The sequence below is a fragment of the Triplophysa rosa genome, linkage group LG4, assembly GCF_024868665.1.
Source record: "Triplophysa rosa linkage group LG4, Trosa_1v2, whole genome shotgun sequence".
Classification (NCBI taxonomy): domain Eukaryota; kingdom Metazoa; phylum Chordata; class Actinopteri; order Cypriniformes; family Nemacheilidae; genus Triplophysa; species Triplophysa rosa.
Genome location: NC_079893.1, coordinates 11,397,154 through 11,423,259, shown reverse-complemented (window position 1 = coordinate 11,423,259; position 26,106 = coordinate 11,397,154). Strand labels below are relative to the sequence as shown.

General features: G+C 36.1%; 1 protein-coding gene across 2 annotated transcripts in view; it reads left to right on the top strand.

The window, feature by feature from the left end:
- LOC130552726 (neuronal acetylcholine receptor subunit non-alpha-3) overlaps positions 1–26,106 on the top strand; it is an 88,541-nt gene that overhangs the window by 58,020 nt on the left and 4,415 nt on the right. For both annotated transcript variants that reach the window (XM_057331245.1, XM_057331243.1), the window contains 7 exons: positions 4,116–4,160; positions 9,919–10,028; positions 21,344–21,423; positions 21,610–21,777; positions 24,332–24,526; positions 24,628–24,714; positions 25,803–25,912. In XM_057331245.1, coding sequence (XP_057187228.1) covers positions 4,116–4,160; positions 9,919–10,028; positions 21,344–21,423; positions 21,610–21,777; positions 24,332–24,526; positions 24,628–24,714; positions 25,803–25,912 — 795 coding nt within the window. The remainder of the gene's footprint in view (positions 1–4,115; positions 4,161–9,918; positions 10,029–21,343; positions 21,424–21,609; positions 21,778–24,331; positions 24,527–24,627; positions 24,715–25,802; positions 25,913–26,106) is intronic.

Here is a 26,106-nt window from a genome sequence, read left to right as displayed (position 1 = left end):
GCCACACTCAAACCATTACAGACTGCCGAGTATTGTTAGCAGCGTTGCTGTCTTCACGCAGCTACACTACGGAGCATGGTTGTTAGTCATTGTTTATTTTCCAAGTCCTAGTCTCAGTCTAGTTTTCCCTTGCCTGTTTTCCGGACCTTTGATTCTGGTGTATTTTGGATTACCCGTTTGCCTGACCTTGCCTTGGATACTGTTTGCTGATTATTGATCTATGCCTTGTGACCACGTCTTTAAATAAAGCTCTGTATGTGGATCTGCGTGTCTCCCGCCATTGTCTCCACGTTACAATCTTAAACAAATTCTAACATTAATCTACACCCCATGTACATTTGTCAAAACAAAAACCAGATTTGTGACTTAGAACTGTGCAACCTTTACAGACTCAAATCTTGATGTGGCAATTTTCTGCCATTCTTCTCCTCAGATCCTCTAAAATTCTGTCAGGTTGAACACAAAACGCAAAAACCCACGAGGGGGTAAAACAACAATGACAGTGGGAATATAACTCAGACTCGACAGGAACAATAAACTATTAAACTGGACTAATACAACACTTGACATAAACTGACGTGGACTAGACTAAACTATGACTTGCGGATCAGGAACAATATGCAAGGACTAGACAAGGCTTGGTAGCAAAACGAACAGGCACAGGACCGCAAACACAAGGGCATTAAATAGGGAACCAAATCAAGAGGGGAATATGTGCGGGGCATGAAATCATTAACAATCAATAATGGCACGCCAAAACAAACAATGCCATGTCTCTCTCACACTAAACACTTGGGTCTGTCATGATCCTGCCACAAGACTCAGAAAAGCATGACCAAAAGAGGCAGAATCATGACAACATGCTTCTGTGAACCTTCAATACAGCAGATTTTTTTTCAGAAGTCTTCCTCAGATCTGTGTCTTGATACAATCCTTTCTCAGAGCTCTACTGGCAGTTCTTTTGACTCGTGTCTTGGTTTTTCATTTTGATATGCATTTTCAGCTGTTGCACCTTTTATTGAGAGGTATGTGCCGTTCCAAATCATACTTATTCAATTGAATTTGCCACAGGTTAACTCCACTCGAAGTATAGAAACATCAGTAAGCAAAACTAATGCTTCTGAGCTAAATTTCAAGTGTCCCAGAAAAGGTTATGAAAACTTATGCAATGTACTTATTTCAGTTTTTAATTTTTAATAAATTTGCAAAGTTATCACAAATCTGTTTTTTGTTTTGTCATTGTTGTGCATGAAGTATAGATTAATGTAAAAAAATAAAGTAGTTTAAGATAAGGCAGCAACAAAACAAAATGTGAATAAAATGAAGGGGGATGAATACTTTTGCAAGGCATCGTATTAAAAAGAATTAAAATGGTCTAAAAACCATCCTTTCATTGCATTTGGTCGGATTAGATGTATTTAAATATATATATACAGTATATATACCAGCTATAGCTGGTTACACTCTTATCTTCCTCACTGTTTGAAGTTGATTGGATGTCAGAAACCTTCAGTTCGTCCTGGAGTGATGACATGTTGACTTTCGATGGTAATATCAGACCACAATGGGGAATTTAGTGTGACAGAGAAAGAAGAGAATAAGAGGAGAGTGAGTCTTGAGGCACCATCAGGTAAAAAATAGATGATAGACAGTCAATAGAGGTTAAAAGCAAAGGATAAAACAGGCAACTGACGTGGCATGTTAACAGATGTATTCAGGATGTGTCTGTCCCGCTCTCTCTTGGATATGACACACATGGAGGATGGAGAGATGGAAAAACATGTTCGGGGACCTTACATCAAAAGATCAGAAAGACAGTGACAGTCAAAGTAACAGTTTCACGAGATATGTGCTGTAAAAATGGTTTAGTAACATTCATAAAATAAATGAAGAATAAAGTAAATGCAGGACAAAATACATCAAATTAAAAATGAAATATAAAGATGCTGATCCAGTGGTATGATTCTTGTCCGTTCCAGATCATTAGAGCCCAAATTAACCCATGTTATAAATCAATAAAACATTAAAAAAAACATTATTGATAAAGGGATAGTTTACCCAAAAATGAGAATTCTGTCATCATTTACCCTCTTGTCATTTCAAACCTGTATGCCTTTCTTTCTGCAGAACACAAAAGAACAATGATGGTACTCAGTGACTTGCATTGGTTTTGTGTCCAAACAGTGGAAGTAAATGGGCACCGCCGTTGTTCGGTCACCAATATTCGTCAAAATATCCTTTTTTTGTGTTTTGCAGAAGAAAGAAAGTCATACAGGTTTGAAATGCCAAGGCAGTGAGTAAATGATCACATCGTTTATATTTGGGTGAACTATCCCTTAAAGCAGTGGTCACCAACCCTGCTCCTGGAGATCGACCGTCCTGCAGATTGCAGCTCCAACCCTGCTTCAGCACACCTGTCTGTTATTATCAAGCAAACCTGAACACCTTGATTAGATAGTTCAGGTGTGTTTGATTGGGGTTGGAGCTGAAATCTTCAGGACGGTCGATCTCCAGGAGCAGGGTTGGTGACCACTGCCTTAAAGTGTCATAAAATTTCCGTCATCTAGTTTGGCAAATTGACAACAATTTAAATAAATAAATACATTAATCAGATATAACACAAAATACATGTGAAATATAGTGTGAAATATAAAGAAAGTCCACTCTCACTACTTTAAAATACGCTGTCAGTGTTTTGTAACATCTGAGCTCAGCGTCAGGTTGCACTTGTCATATTTTATCCCATTTTCATAACCGTCACCCTCTCTCGCTCATAGAATGTCCCGGGAACCGAATGTTAAATGCGGCCTACTCTGCGGTTGCCAAACGAGACATCTTGACGCATTAAACAGGAAGCTCAGTGACAGAGAAACTGGAGAACATTTGCAAGGGGAATCTTCAGGATGCATAATCATCAGTCCCCTGAGAGACCTTCAAGATCTAAACCCAATTCACCCAAAATCAACCGTAATGAAACTATGTAAAGTAAAAGTTCAAAATCAAAATTGTGTTATTTTTTACTCACCCACATGACATTCAACATGGTTGCTTGAAAAAAATGTAATTGAGCCACTATGAGCGGATGGACCAATTTTAACAATGTCTTTAGTACTTTTCTATACCTTGACAACAACTACAACCATAATGTCTATGAGGAGGCCTTGAAATTTTTATTTGTGTTCCGAAGACGCCGGGAGGTCTTAAAACATGTTGAACGTCATGTGGGTGAGTAAAAAATAACACAATTTTAATTTTGAGGTGAACTTTTCCTTTAAGTTAACTCTTCGCAGTGAGCTAGTAATAATAATCTGTTTTTTAGCTGGTGATTGGGATTGTTCTGTCATAAGAATATCAGAGCAGTGTGGGATACTGTGATCTAGACTGGGAGATAATAAATATATATTGTGCCATGGTATAAAAATAGTATCAGATGGTAATAATATTGTATTACATAATTAACATATGGCACTTGAGAAACTACACAAACTTCAATTTGCTTGGAAAAATGGGAACATCCTTTAAATTCTACAACAGTATTTAGTTTTTTTTACTGTGTTGACACTTTATTTCAAGCGGTCTAAAGCTTTCTCTTGTCATCTGTCTGTGACTTATTTATTTAGCCATACCACAACCAGAAGCAGAACATCCATGGGTACACAACAAGGCAAATGAATGACACTGCGGATCATCACAGGTTGAAACTGAATGAACTGTGAGGAAATCAATGCTGACATTTCTCTAAATAAAACAAACATCTTTGATCATTCAAAGTTGATGGTTCTGAAGCTCACACACAAATCGAAGCATGTTAATGTGAAGCTTAAGATCCAATAGCTTTACTATAAGATCTTCATTGTGACTGTGATTGATTGCTTCCATTCATTGTGTCATACAGTAGCTTTTCTGTTTTGGCCTTATCTTCAATGCTCCAAACGGCAAAGTGTGCATTTGCAGGGGTTGAGAGAGAGATAGGGAATGAATGCAACACAGGGGGCAAAAGAAAAGAACAAAAGTCTTTATTTACAGAAATAGTTGGGATTATAGATTAAAGAAATGCTTCGTTTATATCCTCATTTGATAGTGACTCTGTTTTCTCTCCACTTTCTCTGCTCCAGGATGAAAAAAATCAGGTATTAATAACCAACGCATGGCTACAGCTGGTGAGTTTTTACTTCAATTGCTTTTTGTACTCATTTTGCCCGGCATGCATGCTTGGCCATGTATTTAAATGCCTACATGTACAGACTGCTTTGAGAAATAATTTCAATTGAGCAATTGTTTAAAATCTTGTTTTTAGTTCTATGTAATGCATTTTCATTTTACATTTAAATTCTTGAAATTGTGGGACAGTCGTTTTTACCTGTCATATTGAGCATTATGATTTATAATAGTCATATTTTGAGATGCACCGATATATCGCCAATAATCGGTATCGGTCGATAAAAGCAATTTTTCACAATATCGGCTATCGGTTGATAGTTTAAAAAAAGCCGATGATCAGGCCCGATATATCCTGTCCAAATAAAAAATATATATTAATTTAATCTTCAGAATCGGATTTGACATCGTCAGATATCACTCTGAATAATAGGCCATCGGTATCGGTGGAGAACTTTAGTATCGTTGCATCTCTAATACTTACAAGTGGTCCATCTCCTCCTTCTTGTCCCTGATGTGACCCACACTATGTTTAAAGCTTAATAGCTATTTTGGGAAATGTAAACTGTTCTCCTGTCCTGCTCAATTATGTGACGCATCTTCCCCAAATGCTCATTGTTCAGACATCCCCCTAAAAAGCATAAACAACATCAGTAATATCTGAAAGTAAAATAATCTGATCCTAGTGCATGGCTCGCAGGTGGCCGTAACAAAGGTTTTAAAGTGAAGCCAAATAAGATAAGCAATGCAATGGCTTCTAGTTTAATGTGATGGCCCCAAATCAGACTGCTTTACAGCTTGGAGTGATGAGCAGGTCTATGTCTGGAAGCTTAAAATATAATGGACAATCTGTTTTAATAACTTATTTTGGGTTGCTTGAATAACCTGGTAGTCCATCAGAATGTATCCTGGTAGTCATAAAGAATGTACTGTTTTTGTGCACTACAAACAGTGAAATGAATTATGAATTATTGAAAACAACATGTATTATAAAATAGGCCATATACGACGTATTGTCAAAGAGTGTCAGAGCATAAAGCTGAGCTCTTTCCTAGCCACAGGGTTGATGTGTGCGTGTGTATACTGTAAGTATAGACTTTTGGGGATATTTCATTGTTGCTCCAGAAAAATGCTAGTGTGGAATCAGTTTCTCCATCCAAAGTCCATTTCCTATTACAGGTAAAGCTACAAATCAGTAGAAAATTAATCCATATTTGCTCTGTATGGTAGTATAAACAAATTCAACAAAGTATGTTGTTTTTATTAAATTATATAATTTACATCATTATGCAACCACCCTCTCAATCAGCCAAAAAGTTGTATGGATTGAGATAACTATGGTGAATAATTCATCATACACAAACTCTGATCCTGAAGACTTCACTTTCAAAAAACGGTTTTTTTTTCAGGTCATGCTGAAAAAACACATGATGTTGTGTATTAATATCAATATGATATGAGTAGTGATCATCCACGTGAAAACAAATGATTTACGTTCTATTATTATTTAAGAGGTGGTATGACTTTTTGTATGAAATTTGTAAATCATAAATTCATAACTCAATAAAAACGTGCATTATTAGCCATGCTGTATGCGACTGCTAAACTGTTTTCAGCTGCAACAGTAATTTAGGGTACACAATTGTAGTTGTACTCCTGGGTGGAGTTAGATGCAAAACACTACGAGATATTATCTTACCTACGTATGTGAAAGCTTCCATGCTGAAAAGCATTATAGTCCAAAGTAATTACTGAAATGCCCAGGCCCACTAAAGATGCAAAACTAGACACATTAAATATATTAGGTAAATATAAACATCTCAAGTGCAAGCAAGTGTAAAATTTCATAAAAAGCTTTGTGAAATTGTGCACATAAATGTTTGTATGGCTGGTGCCAATTGTACGTTTTAGTTGTTAAAAGGCGTTTCTATCTTTCGGAAACATTCCTCAGCTCTAATTCACCTTTATTGACCTCATCAGCCATAATGCATGAGTTTAGCCAACTGAGCACTTAACCATGAAATTAAGCTGGATAAAAGATTTTCCACACTGGGCCTTCTCTGATTCTACACCCAACATTCAGACCGGTGTCTTTCCTCAGTGCCAAGCCTGTCCAGAGAGCGATCTTGCACAGATGAACACCCACGGACTGACTTAAGCGAAAATATTTTTTGACAACAAAATATATACCCACAGATGGACGCCACTTGTGCCTTACAGCATGAGACATCTGAGTTAGTGATTGAGATAAATCCTGAAAGAGAGAGAGCAAAAAAGAGTCTCTCTATAAACCGATTCAGACCTTTAGTCCTGATGTTTCACTCATGTCTACTAACTCCCATCTCGCTAAAGCTGGAACAGAACATTATTCTACAAATTAGATTAAGCAGAATTGCAACCCATAAACCATATTTACTGTATATCACTTATTGGGATATCACAGGGCTGTGACAATATATATCGCGATTCACACTAATTATACCTGTCTAGGTCGATTTTGAAATCGCAAAGGCTTCGATTCAATGTTTTATGCACAGCTTCCGTGAACTACGGCTCTTTGATCAGTAGGAAGTACTGCTCGATCTAAAATCATGACGAAATTGAATCATTTATAATGTGCATTTGAAAAAGCAACACTCGTCAAACATCATTATTATATACTTTATTATATAAAAAAACCTGAAAAGGTTGGAAGAACAAAGATCAAATATGTTCTTCAAATATGACTTCGAATATGACCATTAGCATTTCCTGGAACTACGGCTGCATCCGAAATGGCATACCTCCTTACTATATAGGCAAATCAGCAGTATAGGGGATCGAATAGTATGTCTTAATCGTCAGTATTCATAAAAGAGTAGGCGAGAAATACCCGGGTGGTGGACTATTTCTCGCAAGATTTGGACGTGCATATACTAATGTTGCGTCCGAATACGCCTACTTACCTACTATTTAGTAGGAGAAGACAGTACTTGAACAGAGTAGTATGTTCGAATCGTCAGTATTCATAAAAGAGTAGGCGAGAAATTAAGTACCTACTCATTGACCATGCCATTTCGGATGCAGCCTATGTGTGTAAATTGTTCTTCTTCTGTGTCCCATATTCTGAGTTTCTGATGTGGCGGCATTTAACCGTAATTAATTGAGAAACTGATCATGAAAATTACACAATATCTCGTCCCAGCCCTAAATAATGCACCAAAACAATTAAAAATGCTACTTTGTATAAATATTCTTCATACCAATAAAATACATGACTATTTAAAGGTCCAGTGTATGAAATTTAGCGGCATCTAGCGGTGAAGTTGTGAATTGCAACCGATGGCTGACTCCACCCCTCTCCCCTTCCCTTTCGAAAGAACTACGGTGGCTTACACAGATCTAAGATGTCGTCACATTTTTGCTTCTTTGCCGAAGGAGATAACCTATTTACGAACACGTTCTGTAGAGCAGTTTGTCCGTTAGCGCTACTGTAGAAACAACATACCAAATTCCATGCAATTCCCGCGGTGTATGTAGATAAAAATAGCTCATTCTAAGGTAATAAAAACATAACACTTCATTATGTAAGGTTTTTATACACCTCTGAAGACATTGTTATGTATATTATATTCAGTGTTGGGGAAAGTTACTTTTAAAAGTAACTAGTTTCAATATAAAAAGTAACTAAATACGTTACTTGGGTACTTTTTGTGGAAAGTAACTGAAAGTACTTTTGCGTTACTTTTGCATTACTTTTTCTCACCTAGCTGATGCTCCAGACTTTGTTTTTCTTTAGTGTTTAACACTGTAATGCATTTAACAATCCTATATAGCCTATAACACACATTTATTTTCTTTAAAAAACACATCTCAAATATTTCCTGACCAGTAGTCCTCCACCTCATCAGAGCTTTGCCTACTGTTGACACTGCTAACTTCGTTGTCACTCTCCATATTTATTGTGTTTGACAGTGCGGCTAGTTGCACAAGATGGCGCCGGTGAGCTTTTGGGACGGCAGAGTAGTTTCCATTCGTATAACACTGTGTGGGAAAAGGAGGATTTTTGGCCGGCAAATATGGGTGTTTTTTTAGATTTAAAAAAGTAATATATAAGCGATATGACAGATCCTCTTTGTATTGCTGAGCACTTCGCTGAGCCAAAACAACTCTATGGTGTTATACGAAATTATGATTAATCTAACATATAATGTATTGCTAATATATTATTTTGAGGGGAAAATAACATTTAACATATGTTGTATATATGCTGGTATTTGGTGAGGAGACTAACACATGACAGTTGTTTCCTCTCTTTCTCCCGTGCTCTGCCCACTCCCCAACCCTTCTTCTAACAGTGACCATGCCCATTTAAATCTGCAGATCTGTCTGTGCTTGTTCATATAATGTTCATATAAATCAATGATTAGACTGAAAAGTAACTCGAGTTACTTGAAAAACAAAGTAACTCGAGTATTGATATGTAAATTTATAAAGTAACCGCGTTACATTACTCGTTACTTAAAAAAGTACTCTTATTACGTAATGCACGTTACTTGTAACGCGTTACCCCCAACACTGATTATATTGCATTTCTGTCAATAGATCCTTCAAAAAATTACACACTGGACCTTTAAAATGAGTCAGTGAGAGACAGAGACACAGGTGTGAGTCCATCTCTTGTTTTTTCCTCCTGTGCTTTTATTTGACTTGAAAGCTGAATGAAAACTGTGGGTGTTCCAAATATGTGTTCATTGCATACTTGAAATATGTGTGACAAAGCTTCCCCAGTCTTGTTAAGATGTCAGTGACAAGCAGGCAATTGCGTCCGCAGAGACAGAGCAACGCCTAAAGGGAATACGTTCACTAAAGCACACAGGGACATCTGAGCCACAGAGAGAGAGAGAGAGAGAGAGAGAGAGAGAGAGAGAGAGAGTACAGAACCTCCTCGTTCCTCCTGGCTGGTCTAATGTGATCTGTGATTCTCTCCTTTCTTTATCAGCAGAATTAATCACGCATCAGCGATCACACAAACTTATCAGGAATAGATGAAAGGTCGCATTATAGTGGTGGGAAACCATTCTAGATGAAATGAAGAGATATCGGGGCAGAACTAGAATGTGAAGACATTGAAAGCATAGTACGTTGCATAAAATTTAAATGCAGAATTTTTACATTTTCTTAAATGAGGATCTACCAGTGTCAGACTACAATTTACACCACAGTGCACTATAAATGAAATAGAAACATTTATTCTCATTATCGACAAAGCAAGTCTAATTTTGGCTTGAATGTCAGTTCAAAAGTTAGTGTTCTTAACTCCACATCTAAAAGAATTTTAGAAAACAGTACTGTTCCTTCTGTTTGATCATTTTGGGAGGCTGGTCATGTGATGCTTAATAAAGCTACAAACCCAAACAAAGAAACACAAAAGCAGTTACATTGGCACCGCAAAGCCCTGAGCTATCTCGCTATCTAAACCCCCAAAGAGGGATCAGGTGGAGTTTATGCAAAAAGCAGCGAGACATCAACATATTCAACTCAGAGTGAATTAATTTAGCTTTAATCACTGCCAAACAACATTCCACATTTACTTTTATATGCACTGTAATTTGGAGTTTTATCAGATGTGCTGTTGTTATGAGATGTAATGTTTTGTCTATGTAGCCTGCGTTTATTTCCCTGTGGTAAATGTACACGTGACCCCCAGACCCCAGCTGGCTGTGTGTATGTACAATATGTACAATAATGACACTGATGGGTTTGTTGTGTGTTTTGCAGTCCTGGACAGATATCTATTTGAGCTGGAACCCTGATAACCATCCAGGTGTTCAGACCCTGCGTTTCCCATCCAATCAGATCTGGACACCGGATATTCTACTTTATAACAGGTAACACGCATATATCAAAATAAAATACAGAGCATACAGAATAGAACAGCAAGCCTGTAATCTTATATTACATAATACATCTTGAGCAGCAACAACGTATAGGCAGCATAAAGCTTGAGAAAAACAAAATATGTTATAAATAACTGTGGGTTTTCCAAATATGTTTTGCATTGTTGTTGTTTTTCAAAACGCAACTTCTTATGACTGTAATGAGCGTTCATGAAATCCTTTAATTTAGATGCAGGGGAAAAAATACCCTACATGAGTGTTTGGGTCTTTAAAGGCTAATATAGAATTCCAACCACCTTGATGACACAGTTTATATCATTTATTTTACAATGGCGTTGAACATTGTTCAGTGAATTAGACATGCTGAGCTGAGCTGAGCTGATACCCCAAAAATTTTAAGTTTGAACCCAATAATTCAATCATTATTTTCATTTTCAAGTCATAACTTGGAATTACAGGAGAGAGCAATATGTAAATTCTAGGGCTGGGCGGTATGACTGTATATGCTGGTACCGCTGAATAAAATGTAAGTGATTTTTCTATGCCGTGTATTCTGCGGAATGTAAATAAGCGTTATTTACATTCCGGTTGGGAATGTTTTACATATTTACGGTTGGGCGTTATGATGAAAAAAACATTTGAACAAATAACAAATCAAATAAATGCTTTTGACCTTCTTTCAGTCATTTTTTTCGTGATCCGCTCAAGTGCGGCACTTTCTCTCTCACCTGCAGTGCTCATGCAGGAGTGTAGGGATCTGCATGTGCCTATAAAAAAGCTAGTTCTCATATATTTCAGAAGTCAGATCACTTTGTAAAGCGAAAAGAGAAAAACTTCAGGCGAGCCGAGGTGAATCTTGCTTTGAAATGCGCGATGATGCTCGCCGCGTGAGCGCTTTGACGTGACGCACCACTAACTCCCCTTTATGGAGACGCGTCTGGAGTCACCAGGGACTCGCAGTGCAAAGACAAGCATGAGAATATACAAACCCAAAGACAAGAAAGGGTCACAACACAATAGAAGTGTGCATAGAGAGTGAAGAGCGATGAAGACCTACAGTGCAGACCCTATGAACACCAGTTTATAACTCATCAGTCATATACATTTACTCTCATTGTTTGTGCATATATTCATACTTAATTGTTATAGACGGTTTCATCAACAACATAAACAAATGTTACTGCATATGCACACTTTTGTAACCCCAAATTAACTTCCGGTACACATTCACAAATAATAGAGTGCCTGTAGATTATTTCTGATAACAATCAAAAGAAACCGAGAAGAACCATTATTTGGCTTAACTTGTATCTCTAATATTTTGAATTTAGACTCCGATAAGCTCCAAACTCAACCGCTAGATACATCATAATGTTTGTTTAGATGCGACCAAACTACGGGACCCATTCAACAAATAATTTATTTAATACAATTATTATACTGTAAAATAATAATACAAATTAATATTTACATAAATTAAATTAAATATACAGTAAATAGTTATATTATTACACACTAGCCAAACACAAACCGGAAGTCAACTGGGGGTCAGGCACGTGCACGTCTGATGAAACGGTCTATACACATTGTTTATCTTCCTGCTGTATACATATGATAAAGCCAGAAGATAAATATAAATAAATAATTTCTGATTATCAGACTCTGATATCTTTAGTGCATTTTCATAACTTGCCTATTTTAACGCGAGCATTTAAATGGATTGTAATAAATAAATAAACAAGTTAAATCAATCTGAGAAAAATTAGATTATAATTTTATATAGATTATAGTCGGAGATTGTTACAGTGAAATAATAAAATGACTCATTCCTTGAAATAGGTTTTTGGTCACTCCGCCAACCCAAGTAGTTATATAGTGGTTCTGTTCACAAAGAGAAATCACAATGGTCTTTAGCTTCACATCTTGGGCTAAGAGAGGGCTAAGTCACATTAAGAATTAAATCCTAGAACCGCCCTGGCATACATATACTGTATATCATCATATTGGCCTTTATTCGTGGCGATATTTTGACTTATCTAATAAAAGACCATAAGTGACTGACTGTCTCAGCTGGATCTCTATGTAGTCTAGCACTAAGCCCCATCTGAGTCCTCTCTAAATCCTTTAACTCATGCAGAATTTACATACTGTTAATTCCCATGAGCCTTTGGACCTCAACTGCACTTTTCCATAGGATAAGTTAGAGTTCTGCCATGTCTGATTTATTGGGTTGTTGAGTGTCTGTTTACCCTTATCTGATGCATTTTAACATCACACACTGGCACACGCACATCTGGATCTGGATATGAACAGATGGGTCCAAGCTGCGTGTTTGTGAGTTTTTCTTATGTAGTAATGTTTTGTTTAATCATACAATATAGTATTTTGTTATTCCACCTGATCAAAAACACGACATTAACAACTAATTTATTAATGAATTTTAATAATGTGGAAACTCTGGTCAAACTCAACCAGCATACAGACAGTACAACACAGTAAACAACAGAATGAAAAGAATAATAAATAATAGATAATAATAAATAAATTATAAATACGCTACAGTATATTACTCTGAGGCATGTGCAGTTTTTTTTTGTATTAGTCATGAAGCATGAAAAACATTCTTTATCTTGACACAAGTAATGACGCATTTGTGATGTTTTACAGCATCAAACCTACTGGTCATAGCTAAATACAATGAAAAATACAAAATACAAAATAAAAAATACAACGTTTTTTAACATTAAATCCTGTATACACATTGCATTACGTCTAAAACAAACAATAATATTCGTTTTAGTCGTGTCATATGACTCCTTTAACTAACCATTTTTTATTTTACTTATTATTTTCCATTTTCAATTGTTTTATTACTTTTTTACACACTAATGGGTGCTGTATTGTCTTCACAATGTCTACATCTCAACGTTTTCAGTAACATTACAATACCATGTTTTGAAGCGGTAAATTTCGATCTTCCCATCTCTATATCATACTGTAGATAGGAGTGGAATTGAAGTGTTATCTCACTTGACTACCCTTAAAGGAATAGTTCGCCTTCAAAATTAAAAGTCTGTCATCATTTACTCACCCTGTTTTCATTTTAAACCTGTGTGATTTTCTTATGCAAAACACAAAAGAAGATATTTTGAAAAATGTTGGTAACCGAAACCATTGGTCCCCTTTGACTTCTATTGTATGGACACAAAACCAATGCAAGTCCATGGGCACCAACGGTTTTCTGTTACCAACATTTTTCAAAATATCTTCTTTTGTGTTCTCAGGAAGAACGAAAGTCATACACATTTGAAATGACAAGAGTGACAGAATTTTCATTTTGAAAGTGAACTATTCTTTTAACAGACAAAGCCAGTTCAGCAGAAATGTAAGTAAACTAACATGACTGACATGGTTGATATAACATAGCTTTGTGTATAACATACTAAAATTAGCTGGCTATTTAATGGAAATCTTTTCCGCTGATTTAGGTCTCAAATTCCATTTACGTTTGCATATACAGAACCATAGTGCGTAAAAACACATTGTGCCAGGTTTGGCTTCAATGATGCCGAATTCAATTACACATGAATTATGTGCCAAGAACAGATTAAACAGAACAAAACATTTAATCTATTGCAAATTACAACACAAAATTAGTCGAGGAGGACTTATTCTAAATAGGTTTTAAAAAATGTAAACAAATGTATCTACTGTATTTGCAGTGATGCATGTAAATACATGTTATGTCCACGGTGAGTGTGTTGTGGAATAAGAATTAAACAGTAATTTCCACTTCTGTTTTCTATTTTCACTTCATTCACCATCATGGTTCAAACACCACAAGGCTTGATCCATTTTTCAAGGCAAGAAACTTAACCTCAGTTTGTTCCAGAGAGGCTCTGTTTGTTGTAAATGTTCTGTACTTACTTTGGATAAAAGCGTCAGCTAAATTAGTAATTAATAGAAATTATTTACACTCTTTGGGAGAATAATGATCTTGAACTCAGAGGTGAACACATTTACCACTAGATGTCTTCGACCCTGACAATCTAAAAAATAAATTGACAAGGCTACTGCTTTGTCCATTGGCCTGCTTTAAAAGAAAATAGAGTACAGTTTATGTCCTTGAGGTGATTTGTGAGAAAATTTTAGTGCAAAAACACCTTAGGTTGAACGGCACCCATAAGAGAAGAGAGATGGACAGAAGACAGAGAGAGAGAGAGAGAGAGAGAGAGAGAGAAAAGGTACTGATGTGAGAAGAGAATTACACCCAACATTAAGCTGCTTATCCACAGGATCATCAACCTCTAATGATGGCAAAGTCAGTCTTCTGAAAAGAGAACAATACAAGAGTTAAAGATAATGTGAGTGAAATAATTGAAACTTAAAAAGAGCTAGTGAAGGAAATTCGAAGCTACATAGAATTTGGAATGAAGTGCATTTATTTCTTATAAGAGCTAGGTAACAGATTTTTTTCAGACTTGATTTGTGTTTCAAAATAATTGTAAAATGCTTACTATATGTCAAATTATAGAGAAACTATTGCATGTTAGGTCCATCCATCCACTTGCAGGGACAAAAAAGTCTTCCTGTAGCTCCATTGGTGACAGGAATGCGCATTCTGATATACTTTATTTCTTCAATGCATGCACTAGTCACTTTGAAAAAAATGTATTGTAAAAATATGTAATATGACAGTATTTATATATTTGAGGAACTTTGAAGAGATCGCTGCAGAAACAGTACAAGTGCAAGAGACAAACAGCATGTGGGTTCAGGGCCCGGTTGCATAAAGCACCTTAAGTGTAATTTTCCCTTAAGTGTGTCCTTAAGTATACCTTAAGTTTTACTTAAGTTATTCTCCTATTGTCTTTGGTAAAGGAAAATCACCCCTTAAGTGTCATACTTAAGGGAAAAACTTAAGGTGCTTTATGCAACCGGGCCCAGGCCCTTCTAAGTGTGTTTTCCTGTTGTGGTCTAGACACTTACACATGTTCAGTGCAAAACGTTTATGGAAATTATAGTGGCATCATTTTATGAATTTTAAAATTTAAAACAAATTAGCCCAAAAAATCTGAATTATTTATTGGGTTTGGGTATCACCAACCATCTCATGACACCACACATCACAGTACATGCCTCACAATCCAAAACATTTAGCATCGCACAGTTACACAATTTGAAGGTGACACATTAGGTGATTAGATGTAGACATCTTTAGCTGACTAGAAAAGCATTTAAAGTATGAAACTCTATTAAATGTTTCAGTTTTGGAAATGTTTTATAATTTTTATATATTTTATATATTCAGTTCTTTTGTATGTATAACAAAAGATGAACTGTAAGATGTATATGTTTTTGCTTAGTGTTTGGCATGCCCCCTTTGGCTTCAATGATGATCAGTTTTATGACTTGAACGTTCCAAAGATCTTATGTGCTTTAATAAAAGCAAGAAAATGTACAAAGAATTTCAATGGACCCTTTTCACGTTTTCAGCAGCGGAAGTCGTCATAGTTGGGTAAACTTCTATGGCAGTGAATCGGAGACTACCACAAATACATTTTTTGCATTCTCATTTGCTATAAAAGCAAATGAAAAACTCAACGATAGTCTTTTAATTACTTTTGTAACACTCTCACAGATGAGGAACGATGCCAAACAGGAAACTGATGAATACGTGAATTTTAATGAGTCCAGGCAAACTAACAAGTGATCAGGTAGAAATGGGGAACATCCAAGGAATACGAACAAAATAATATCCACAGACAAAAAACAATCATATATATACAGTATATATATATATAAATAATCCACGGAGTATAGGAATAAAGAGAGTCCACGAGTAGTTTAAAGAACAACGTCAAAATACAACAAGCCTGGACCATAAACATGACAAAACATTAGTTATTATTAAATAGAGTCCATGTGATGGGGTTCAGGTGGAGTGTAATGATGAGCGTCAGGTGCGGGGTAATCAATGAGGTCAGAGTGGTGCAGTGCATGATGGGAAATGTAGTCCTGGGGTTAAAAGTCCGGTGATAGTGATCATGCGTGATGGGGAAGTGGCTTTTGTACAGGGGGCGTGGCTGACAAAGGCGGGGCAAACGTTACAACTTTCAACTAAATGAAAAAAATGGAGAGAGAATCTGATAACGGTAGTCAAAGAGATAATGATGTCAAATTTACCGTGACTTCCATAGACGCTAAGAAACACAGTCGCATTAGCGTTAACTATTTTTTTGTAATTTGATGCAACGGTAAGGAAAGGCTCATGAAAACGGTCCATTATCATGTTTGATTTGTGACCTGGGGCCTCATTTATAAAATGTTGCGTATAAACCATCCTAAATTTGATTTTACGATAATTTCATAGGCCTCTCTATTAGATGTGAAATCTATGCCCCAGTTTCACAGACAAGGTTTAAGACTAGTCCCAGACTAAAATGAATTTTGAGCTGTCTTAACTGAAAATAACTTACCGGGACATATCTTAAAATATGTCAGTCCCATTGTTTCGTCTTAAGATGCACATCAGTAATGTTTTTTCTAAGGCATTTCAATAAAAGCGACTTAAATAGCCTAAATTAACTAAGGCATAGTCCTGGCCTAGGCTAAGCCTTCTCTATGAAACCGGGCCTATAAATCGCAAATGATCGTGAAATTGCGCGCAGCTTAACAGTTTCTGATCTCAACGTCAAAGACTGTTTTTATAAATATGAACGCTGCCGTGGATTTTTGCGTTTATAAATGAGGCCCCTGGTTATTGTCTAGAATTGAAACAATTTCTAGATTTAAGTTAGATTTTAATGACAGGTTTTCAAAATCGTATTCAGAAAATTCAGGTTGAAAGTGTTTGCAGTGTACAGTGTGTATCTATATTATGTTTGTATGTGCAATTATTATTTATTTATTATTATTATGCATTATTTACACAGACCCCAGGGGTCGCTTTTCACCCTGTCTTCACACTCTCTTTACATAATAAACTGTGTTCTGATTATAAAACTTCACTAGCACCCATACTTGTATTCTTTATTATTCACACATTCAGTCATTTGTGATATTCAGCAAGAATGCATGTGCCTCATAAATATTTGCTCCATAGTTGAGATGTCAAAGAGCTACTGTATATGATAAATTCTGCAGTAGATTCTTGAGGCATATTATGAGTTTCTGACCTGGCCAGCTCCAGAACGCTCCATGGATCTCTGCCGAATTGCAATGATCATCAGTCATCAAGTTATTCACAAATCCTAGCCGAGTTTACTCCCAGTATAAATCTTCAGTCATCAGTCTTAAAGTTTTAAATATACTTTTCTTTGTTTACTCAGTACTGTGTCAAAAATGACTGATAACATTTCCTACTCTGTTGATCCAGTTTGGTTTTGTAAACCGTTCATTTCCATCACATTAATAACACCACCACAACCCTCTATAATAATGTAGCTTTAATTACACATTTGTCATGGATAATTAGAATCGCAATTGAATATGTGTATAAACGACAGAATATCTGTTTTATGTCATTTGTCTGAAGGAGTAATTGGCCCCTGCTTCATAAATCTACATTATGCAAATTTCATTTGTCACTGGTTGTCAGAACACTTTGGAAATCTGCATTACAGCCACTTTCTGTTTGAGGAAGGAATGTAAAGAGCTTTTAATCTACATCATCCTGGTTCTGTTTTAATGAAATGCCAGATCATGCATTGCACACCATGAAATATTGCATACTGCAACTTGTATCACTCAGACAATTACACTGGCGCTTTTGGCAGAAGGCAGTTGCTTAACCATCATACCACCATATTAGGATGAGACACGCAGAAGTTATTGGGAACATACTGACTTTGCTATCTGATGCCAAGGATGAGTCAAGAGAGGATAAACCACTAAAAGTGAGTCAGGATGCATTTAGCTGTAATGTTCAATGATGGATATACTTTAGTAGGGCGCAATAAACCGGACACAATTGTTTTAATTGAGCAGATGCTAACACACATTTACACATTTGGCAGATGCTTTAATCCAAAGTGACTTCTAATGCATTCTAGATGTATTAGTTGTCTGTCACCTACATAGATGTTATTCAGTCATTCACGCTATAACAATACGTTATAAAGCAAATTTCTTAGGGTCCCATTAACTTCATCCTATCTCAGTGAGGCAAGAGGATATAAAATACTGCTTTTTTTAGATAGACAATAAACCACCTGTTACCCATGTCAACACTAACATAAATGACGACCACAACAAAAGAGCATTCAATCGTTTAAATCAATACTGAAACAGATAACCTTAGAGACACAATATGTCATTTTTACCGCTAGGGGTCACAAACAATAAAAAAGGCTTAGTTTGTGGACGCTATGAAAGAGCGTTTAACGATAGCAGTTGTTTGCCATCGGGTGTGATCGACTGCATGCCTCGCTGTGCATATCAATCGCAGTACAGTATGACATCAAAGTAGCGCTAGAGCAACTGAACAGTACTGCTTTTAAATCTCTCTCGCGACACTTTGATGTCATTCGCAAACACTTTGATGTTCTTCATCTGTACAGCGCTGCATGAAGTCGAACACACTATGGCAGTAAAGCCAGAAACCGAGGATAACACAGACATTATGCCATTACCCATTGTATGTATTCATTCAACTATTTTTATGTGCATTTTGAGATATTATAAAAAACACTGGATGGACATGGGAAGATGTGCATCAATTCTAATAATGTGCTTAAAAAAACTTAGCTCAACTGAGTCGGACAATTTTTTTTATAGTTCACTCCAAAATAAAAATTCTGTCATCTATTAGTCACACACTTGTCATTTCAAACCTATATGACTTTCTTTCTTCCGCAGAACACAAAAGAAGAACAATGCAAAATTGTACATATTGTGCCTTTAGAGCAGATATAAAAGATTTTCTGTCCCTCTAGTGGCACCAAGTGTATTTGCAAAACACGTTTTTCTTCAACTTCTTTCCATTGTTTGGATAAAAGGATCTGTAAACCTACTTCATTGACATGTTGTGTGGTATTTCAAAAAGCCATCATTTACATCAGATAAACAGTAGGTTCAATTTTGCACAAAACTGGCACAGAAGCTATAAACAAACTTTTGACATTTTTTACTCAGCCATGAGAGTCGATATGCTTAAGTTGTCCAAGAACATGCTAAGAGTACAGAAACATATTTAGACAGAAAACAAAAACAGTCTATATGCTTCTCAACACTGTCTCCTTCAAATTTGATTGCAGAAAATATTAATGTGTTGGATTTTTATAGTTTTCAATCTCAATTGTTTGACTGTTTAATAATAGTTTTCAACAAATTCTCTATGACAGACATGTAATGTATGTTTTTCAAGAGCATCAGTTAGACTGTGACAGGTCATTTGTGTGAAATATGATTTGTGTCTCTGGGCAGCTATCTCCTTGAATGGTGGAAGGCAGATATTTCTAAAATCACTCCAAAAACTACAATTAAATAGCATATGTCCGATCAAAGACTTCATGTACCATAACTTGGTAAGCTTAAATTGAGCTAAAAATCCCCTTTTTCGAAGTTGCTTCAGCTGCTGCGCAGGCGCACAGGCTGGCAAACGCCTCACAAGAGTGCCGCCCCAGAGAACCGTCAGTCTTTAACGATTGGATCTTTTTACTGGAAGGCGGGGCTTTCTTAGCTAGAGCGGCCATATTGAGTGTTGCATTCCTCCACATACATTGTAATGGCAGTGGCGCATCTTGTTATTATATTATCTTTGATAAAAGTAGCTTTGTGCCAGCAGCTATCACTCAGTTAAATGAGGACAGGTTTTAGGAATATTATTTATCCTTTTTATTTTATTAAACAAATGTAATTTATTTTTTGTTACATTATTTTTGGAGCACTTTTGTTATTATGTTGTCTAATATAATATTATGTTGTCTAATGTTTGTGGTGTCTGTATTATGTGAAAATTGTGAGAAATCATAACACTGCAAAACAAGTCTATTGTACAACCAACCTGAACAGTATATGTGCACTAATGCATTGCATAAAAAATTGACTGAAAGTGGAATGTGTGCACAATATATTAACACACATAACATTTTGTGTCATTTAGCAGTGTTCAGCTATGAGATTTTGACCTCTCTGACTTTGAAAGCATTATTGGTTTATTTGAGCCTTCTGATCAAAGAAATGTTTTTGCGGCATATAAGTAAACAGTACTATTTCTTTGGAGACATGTACCACATTTTATTATATTATATATTTTATTCTTGCTGTCTTTACCGTGACTGATTTTTTCCCCGTAATAGTATTAGTGCTTAACTCACATCCACACACCCCTTAACAACTCTGTAGCCAGTCATTAAATTGTGGAGTGCAATAAATGAGGAGACAAGAGACGGAGATGCGTCGAGTCAGCTTTACTTCTCCACTACAAAAATATATAAATCACACTGAACAACGAGCGAGGTCCATCTGCTACCTCGCGTTAACCCGGAAACACTTATTTTCCCCTTCCTCCCTTAAAGGTACAGTACCTTGGTGAATGTCTCTTTCAGTCTTACTTGTGGTTCACCACAAAATTATATTCTTGTACAATTACTAATGAGGAGGAATAACACACCCGATAAAAGGTCAGGACATGAGTATAATTACTAAAACCACATTTCATACCTCCTAAATAAGTTTTAAATGTCACACATTTGATCAAGGTTTTGTTATTTAATCTGTGCTGAAGTTTTACCTTAATATATTTTTTAATCAAATTCCCGATGTGTTTCGGCATGTGTGACTCATTATAAAGGTTTTTTTTAAATACAACTGCCGGACTGTTACATGACAACCACAATGTTAATTGAATTTTACATTTTAATCAAAGAAAAATTATCCTTGTAGGATCCAGTAGGACAAAGGCATAGACATTTTATAGGATAAAACTAATTTTAGGCTGACCAAATGCATTGTATGACAACGCATTTTAAATCCTTAATCTCTTGCAGATCTGTAACTTTTTTGATAAAAAACGAAATCAGTTATTGAGCAGCCACATACTGTAAAATCAGCATTCAAAATGGTTTCCTTACCTCGATTCACAATGGCAAGCTTACTATAATGATGTATAAGTTGAGCTGTGGGAATCATTTGGTGTTAGACCCACGTAAAGATAAGTAACCTGCAATTTTATGTTTTAAACATAAATGGCGAAATATAGGCAAACGTTTCAGATTGCAGCTTTAACAATTCAGGAACTATTCCAATGATGCAAATGCAAAACATTTTCAATTGATGTTTGTTTCTTGTTTTTGTCTCCGCAGTGCTGATGAAAGATTTGATGCCACCTTCCATACAAACGTCCTGGTTAATGCATCAGGTGCATGCCAGTACATACCGCCAGGTGAGGATGATACCACTATAACATATCTCAAATGACACCTTGACTAAGAAAGATTTTGATAAATCACTAAAAACCATCTTTTGGACCATCTGATATATTCAATATTCATACACTGCATGCAGAATATTGCTATTAGTGAGTTTGTCAATATTACTAAAATATATTTGTTTGTTTGCGCCCATGCAGGTATCCTAAAGAGCACATGTTATATAGATGTACGTTGGTTTCCATTCGATATACAAAAATGTGACCTCAAGTTCGGTTCCTGGACTCATAATGGATGGCTGCTGGATCTACAGATGCAAGCAGTGGACATATCATCATACATCCCCAATGGAGAGTGGGATTTAGTGGGTAAGAGATCATGTGGGAATACAAACCATTCACTACAACGCTGCATTTTGTACAATGTTATATTCGGATTCGGAATCCAGACCACCATAGATTTGTGTGACAAACAGACTAAAGTCATAAGCTGAACGTCTACGTATATTTTAATGTGTGTTTAAGTTATTTTATTGTGTAGAGACACCTGTAAGTCTATTCATAGGGTCCAGAGAAAGAGAGGGAGCATTTTGTAAAGAACCATAGCCATTTTTATGAAAGCCCTGTCAAGTGCAAACACATCCCTCTTGTGACACATTCTCTCTATAATGCTATAGATCTGTTTGCTTTTCACACATTTTGGCTTTCAAGTTTCGGTGGCTTATTATTGTGTGCTCAGTGTAGATCAGATGTGTGTTTGAGTGCTTTCTTTTCTTTGCCTGGAGGGACACTATTGATCATTTCTCCATACAGTATGTGTGTTTCGTGGAAGTGTGTAAAAGCTGATCTGAATGCTGAGTGGGTAATTTCCTCCTGCCGGATCTGGACGGCAGAGAACACAAACTTAACATGGTCTTTGAGGACATTGAAAGACACTTTTCTGTCTTATGTTCTTGAATGCAGAACCCCCGTGAGAGCAATTTTCTTATACTTTCATGAATTTAGATGCTGTGAACAGCGTTTTAATATCCTGTTGACCGCAATAATGTGCTTTTTCCATCTGTTTTATATACAACATGATTAAACGTGTGTATATGTGTTAATCAAATTCTTGTAATCATATGATACCTCAAGATGTTCCGCTCTACTATTCCAATATTCCCAAATGAATGTTTATGTGAGTTTTTCTAAACCAGGTGTTTTATGTCTAAACCAGAGGTTTTGTCTGGCTGTTTAATCTATCGGTCAATGTGTCTGTTCTCAGTCTCTCATTTTGACAATGTGACCCATGATCTGGTTAACAGATGGGTTCCTGATGGTAGTTGAAAGTGCTTTGGCACAGATTTCACTTGGCACCAGTGCTCAATTGGGTGCCAAGGTTGTGCAGTAACATGGGCAGACTGTGAATGAGCATCTGCAGACAGTTACATGAACACACATAAAATAACTTTAGAGGCAACCTACTAGTCTCCCGGTGATAAATGTGACCCAGTCTGTGAAAAACAAGCTAAAGTCATTATTTTGTGATTTACTGTTTCCTACATAAAATGTTTGCACACAATGTAAAGAACATTGTGTGGAAATATAATCTTGATATCATTAATATGAACTGAGTACGGTCATGTCCGAGATTTAAATTATAGTGAAATTAATGACTAAAATCAAACTTGCTCTGAATTAGATTGAGACTTTACCCTTGGGGTTTTCTTAGTGGGTCACACATGTACACCATATGCATATACTGTACACATGCACAAGCATCTCGTTTTTTAAATATGATATTTAATTTTTTTCTTATTTGTATGACCTATTTTGTTATCATTGTATTGAAATCTAAATAATGCATGATCCCAAACTCTTTCCAGTGTTGAAATGTTGCATTTCATGTATACAAATACCAAGCATCCACATTTAGCAGTGATCTCGTGCTTATTTTCATTCAAAGTCTGTACATCTTCCATCAGTGACACAATCTGGGATTGCAGACATGATTGCACATTAAACACACGCGCACACACACATACTGAAATCACTCAGGTTAGTCTTTTGTAATCAGTTAAAGGACTCATACCAGTAATTTGGTTTGATGTGATTGTCTCTGAGTACCATGACAATGCTGACCAGCAATTACAGCGTGAAATCCAGACGAAAGCTCTTTGTTCGCCCGCCTAGTTTGATTAATTACAATCTGATTTCATTTTTAATCAATTGGAGATGAGGGCTGTCTGACCCTGACAGATTAAAATCGTCTGGTTTGTAACGTATCATTTTATTGTAAATTTTCTGTATTCTGTACTGCATTTATAGTGTTTTGTGCATTTTAAATTGGATTGGCTTGACAGTAAACTTGGGTCTGGTTTGTTTGACACACGATTATTGATTGACATTCTTTGAACACCACAGGTGGATTATAGATTACGCTGCAAAAAAACCCTGAAAAACGACAAGCACACAGATCAAGGACAAAAAGGAATATATAATGAGGAATAATTCTTGTGTTTGCTTTAGATTGACCGAAATCGTCACAGTGGTTTATGCACTTGAAAGGTCATGTAGGATCCTGTCTGTAGTTTAATCCCGTCCTGGCTGTCAAATTTGCAGCCTCAATTTTTGTGAAGTCTTGTCATTTGTGTTATGGATGGGTCTCTGGCGTCTATGATGATGATGTATTATACTATATATTTTCCCCTGAAACCTTTCCCTCTGTTTTTGGAAAGCCACTTGTCCTATAAATCCTATAGAAACTTGCAGATCAAAAGCAAAATTCTTCTATTAAAAAATAGTTTAATCTCCTATTTATAAAAAAGAATTGCTTGAAGCAAGTGTTTTAATTTGACCACAGTAGGTCTGTAAGGGCCCTTTAAGTTTTATCCACACTGTATAGTACAACAGTAAGGCTGAATCTTGTGTTTGTATATTTCAGCTGTTCCTGGGAAGCGAAATGAGCTGTATTATGAATGCTGTAAAGAGCCGTACCCTGACGTGACATTTACAGTAACTATGCGCAGAAGAACGCTGTACTACGGGCTGAACCTGCTCATTCCCTGTGTGCTCATCTCTGGTTTGGCTCTGCTAGTCTTTCTGCTGCCTGCCGATTCTGGAGAGAAGATATCGCTGGGTACAATGAACATGCAGCAAAGTTCTCACATCATAAAGACCATATCTATTATGGAATATTACGTTAAATGAGCTAAAATTATTTCATTCTTTATTTTTCAGGGATTACTGTCCTCTTGTCATTAACTGTGTTCATGTTGCTGGTGGCTGAGATCATGCCAGCCACTTCTGACTCAGTTCCTCTCATAGGTAAGACAAAGGATGTGTACAGATTCATGTACTGTACAAAGAACTATGTACTAATGTAACGATGCAATTAATGCAATTATCAGATGGCAACTTCATTTTAGGAATAAGAATTATGTTTTATGATAAAAGGCAAATATAATTTATTTCACAATATTTAGGAACAAACATTTTAATAAATTGACTATAATAAAATGATACATCAATATTTTTACAGTCTAATTATTGAAGCTTTGCTCATTTTTGTCAGGGAGCTGTCAATCCAATTTTCACTAGCCAGTAAGAGAAAAGTGCCCTGAAGCCCCGCCCACGCGCGAGGTTTGTGCCAAAAAAAGGGTGAACGTAAACTTAAGCGTAAACGAAAACTCGGAAAGCGCAAATGAAAACTCTAGCAGCAAATTCATAAACCATTATTTGCAAAAAGAATAATTAGAAAAATGTTAAGAAAAATTGAGTTAATTTGAAAACCATATGTTACATTTTTGCAATTGAGTGTTTTTCTTCTTTCTCCTTGTATGTTTTGTGCGTTTCTTAAAAGTTTGCATTCCTTAAAAGTTTGCATTCATTTTTATTGCCACAAAAATCCCAAAAGTATCCGGTCACCCCACTGTACAAAAACTGTAATTTTACTGTTTTATTTTGCAGAATTTTCACGCATTTTTGAAATGCTTTAAAAAATATATACAGAATTAGAATGCAAATTTACAAATTGAGTGTAAGATAAAAATAGAATTTTACCTAAGAATAAAGTTTTTTTTTCTGGCGCCCATCTGCCGGTATATTACTGTTTTCTATTACTGTTGTTCCTGCTGAATTTTGCCTATTTGTACAACACTCAATATATAGAGATTATTGTTTTTATGGTTTTATTAAGATAGGTAAATGTCCAATTACATTTTTTTAAATGTAGTCCGATTCATTTACCCACACTGAAAGCATTAACATACTTTACAAAGAGGAGACTTCCAGATGTCTAAGCAGAAGCATTTCGAACACCCTCTTTATTTAGTAAATCTGTTTCTGTGTTCTGTTTTAAACAATACCTGTATATGTTGGGTTTAAATTGCCTTGTTTATTTTGGCTGTGTGCAGCTCAGTACTTAGCCAGCACCATGATGATTGTGGGCTTGTCAGTTGTTGTGACCGTTCTCGTTCTGCAGTTTCATCATCATGATCCACAAGGAGGCAAGATGCCAAGATGGGTGAGTGGAAACTCTTTAAGTAGATTATTTACAACAGGCAGCATTGGGAATGTGTGCCACCACCACCAAGCGAATTAAAGGGAGGAATATTGTACATACTGTACTTGGGTAGCTGACAAATAAACCACACGAGTCCTATGGTGTGACATTCCAAAAGTTTGGAAAAAAATTAACAATGAAGATAAATCTCTCTC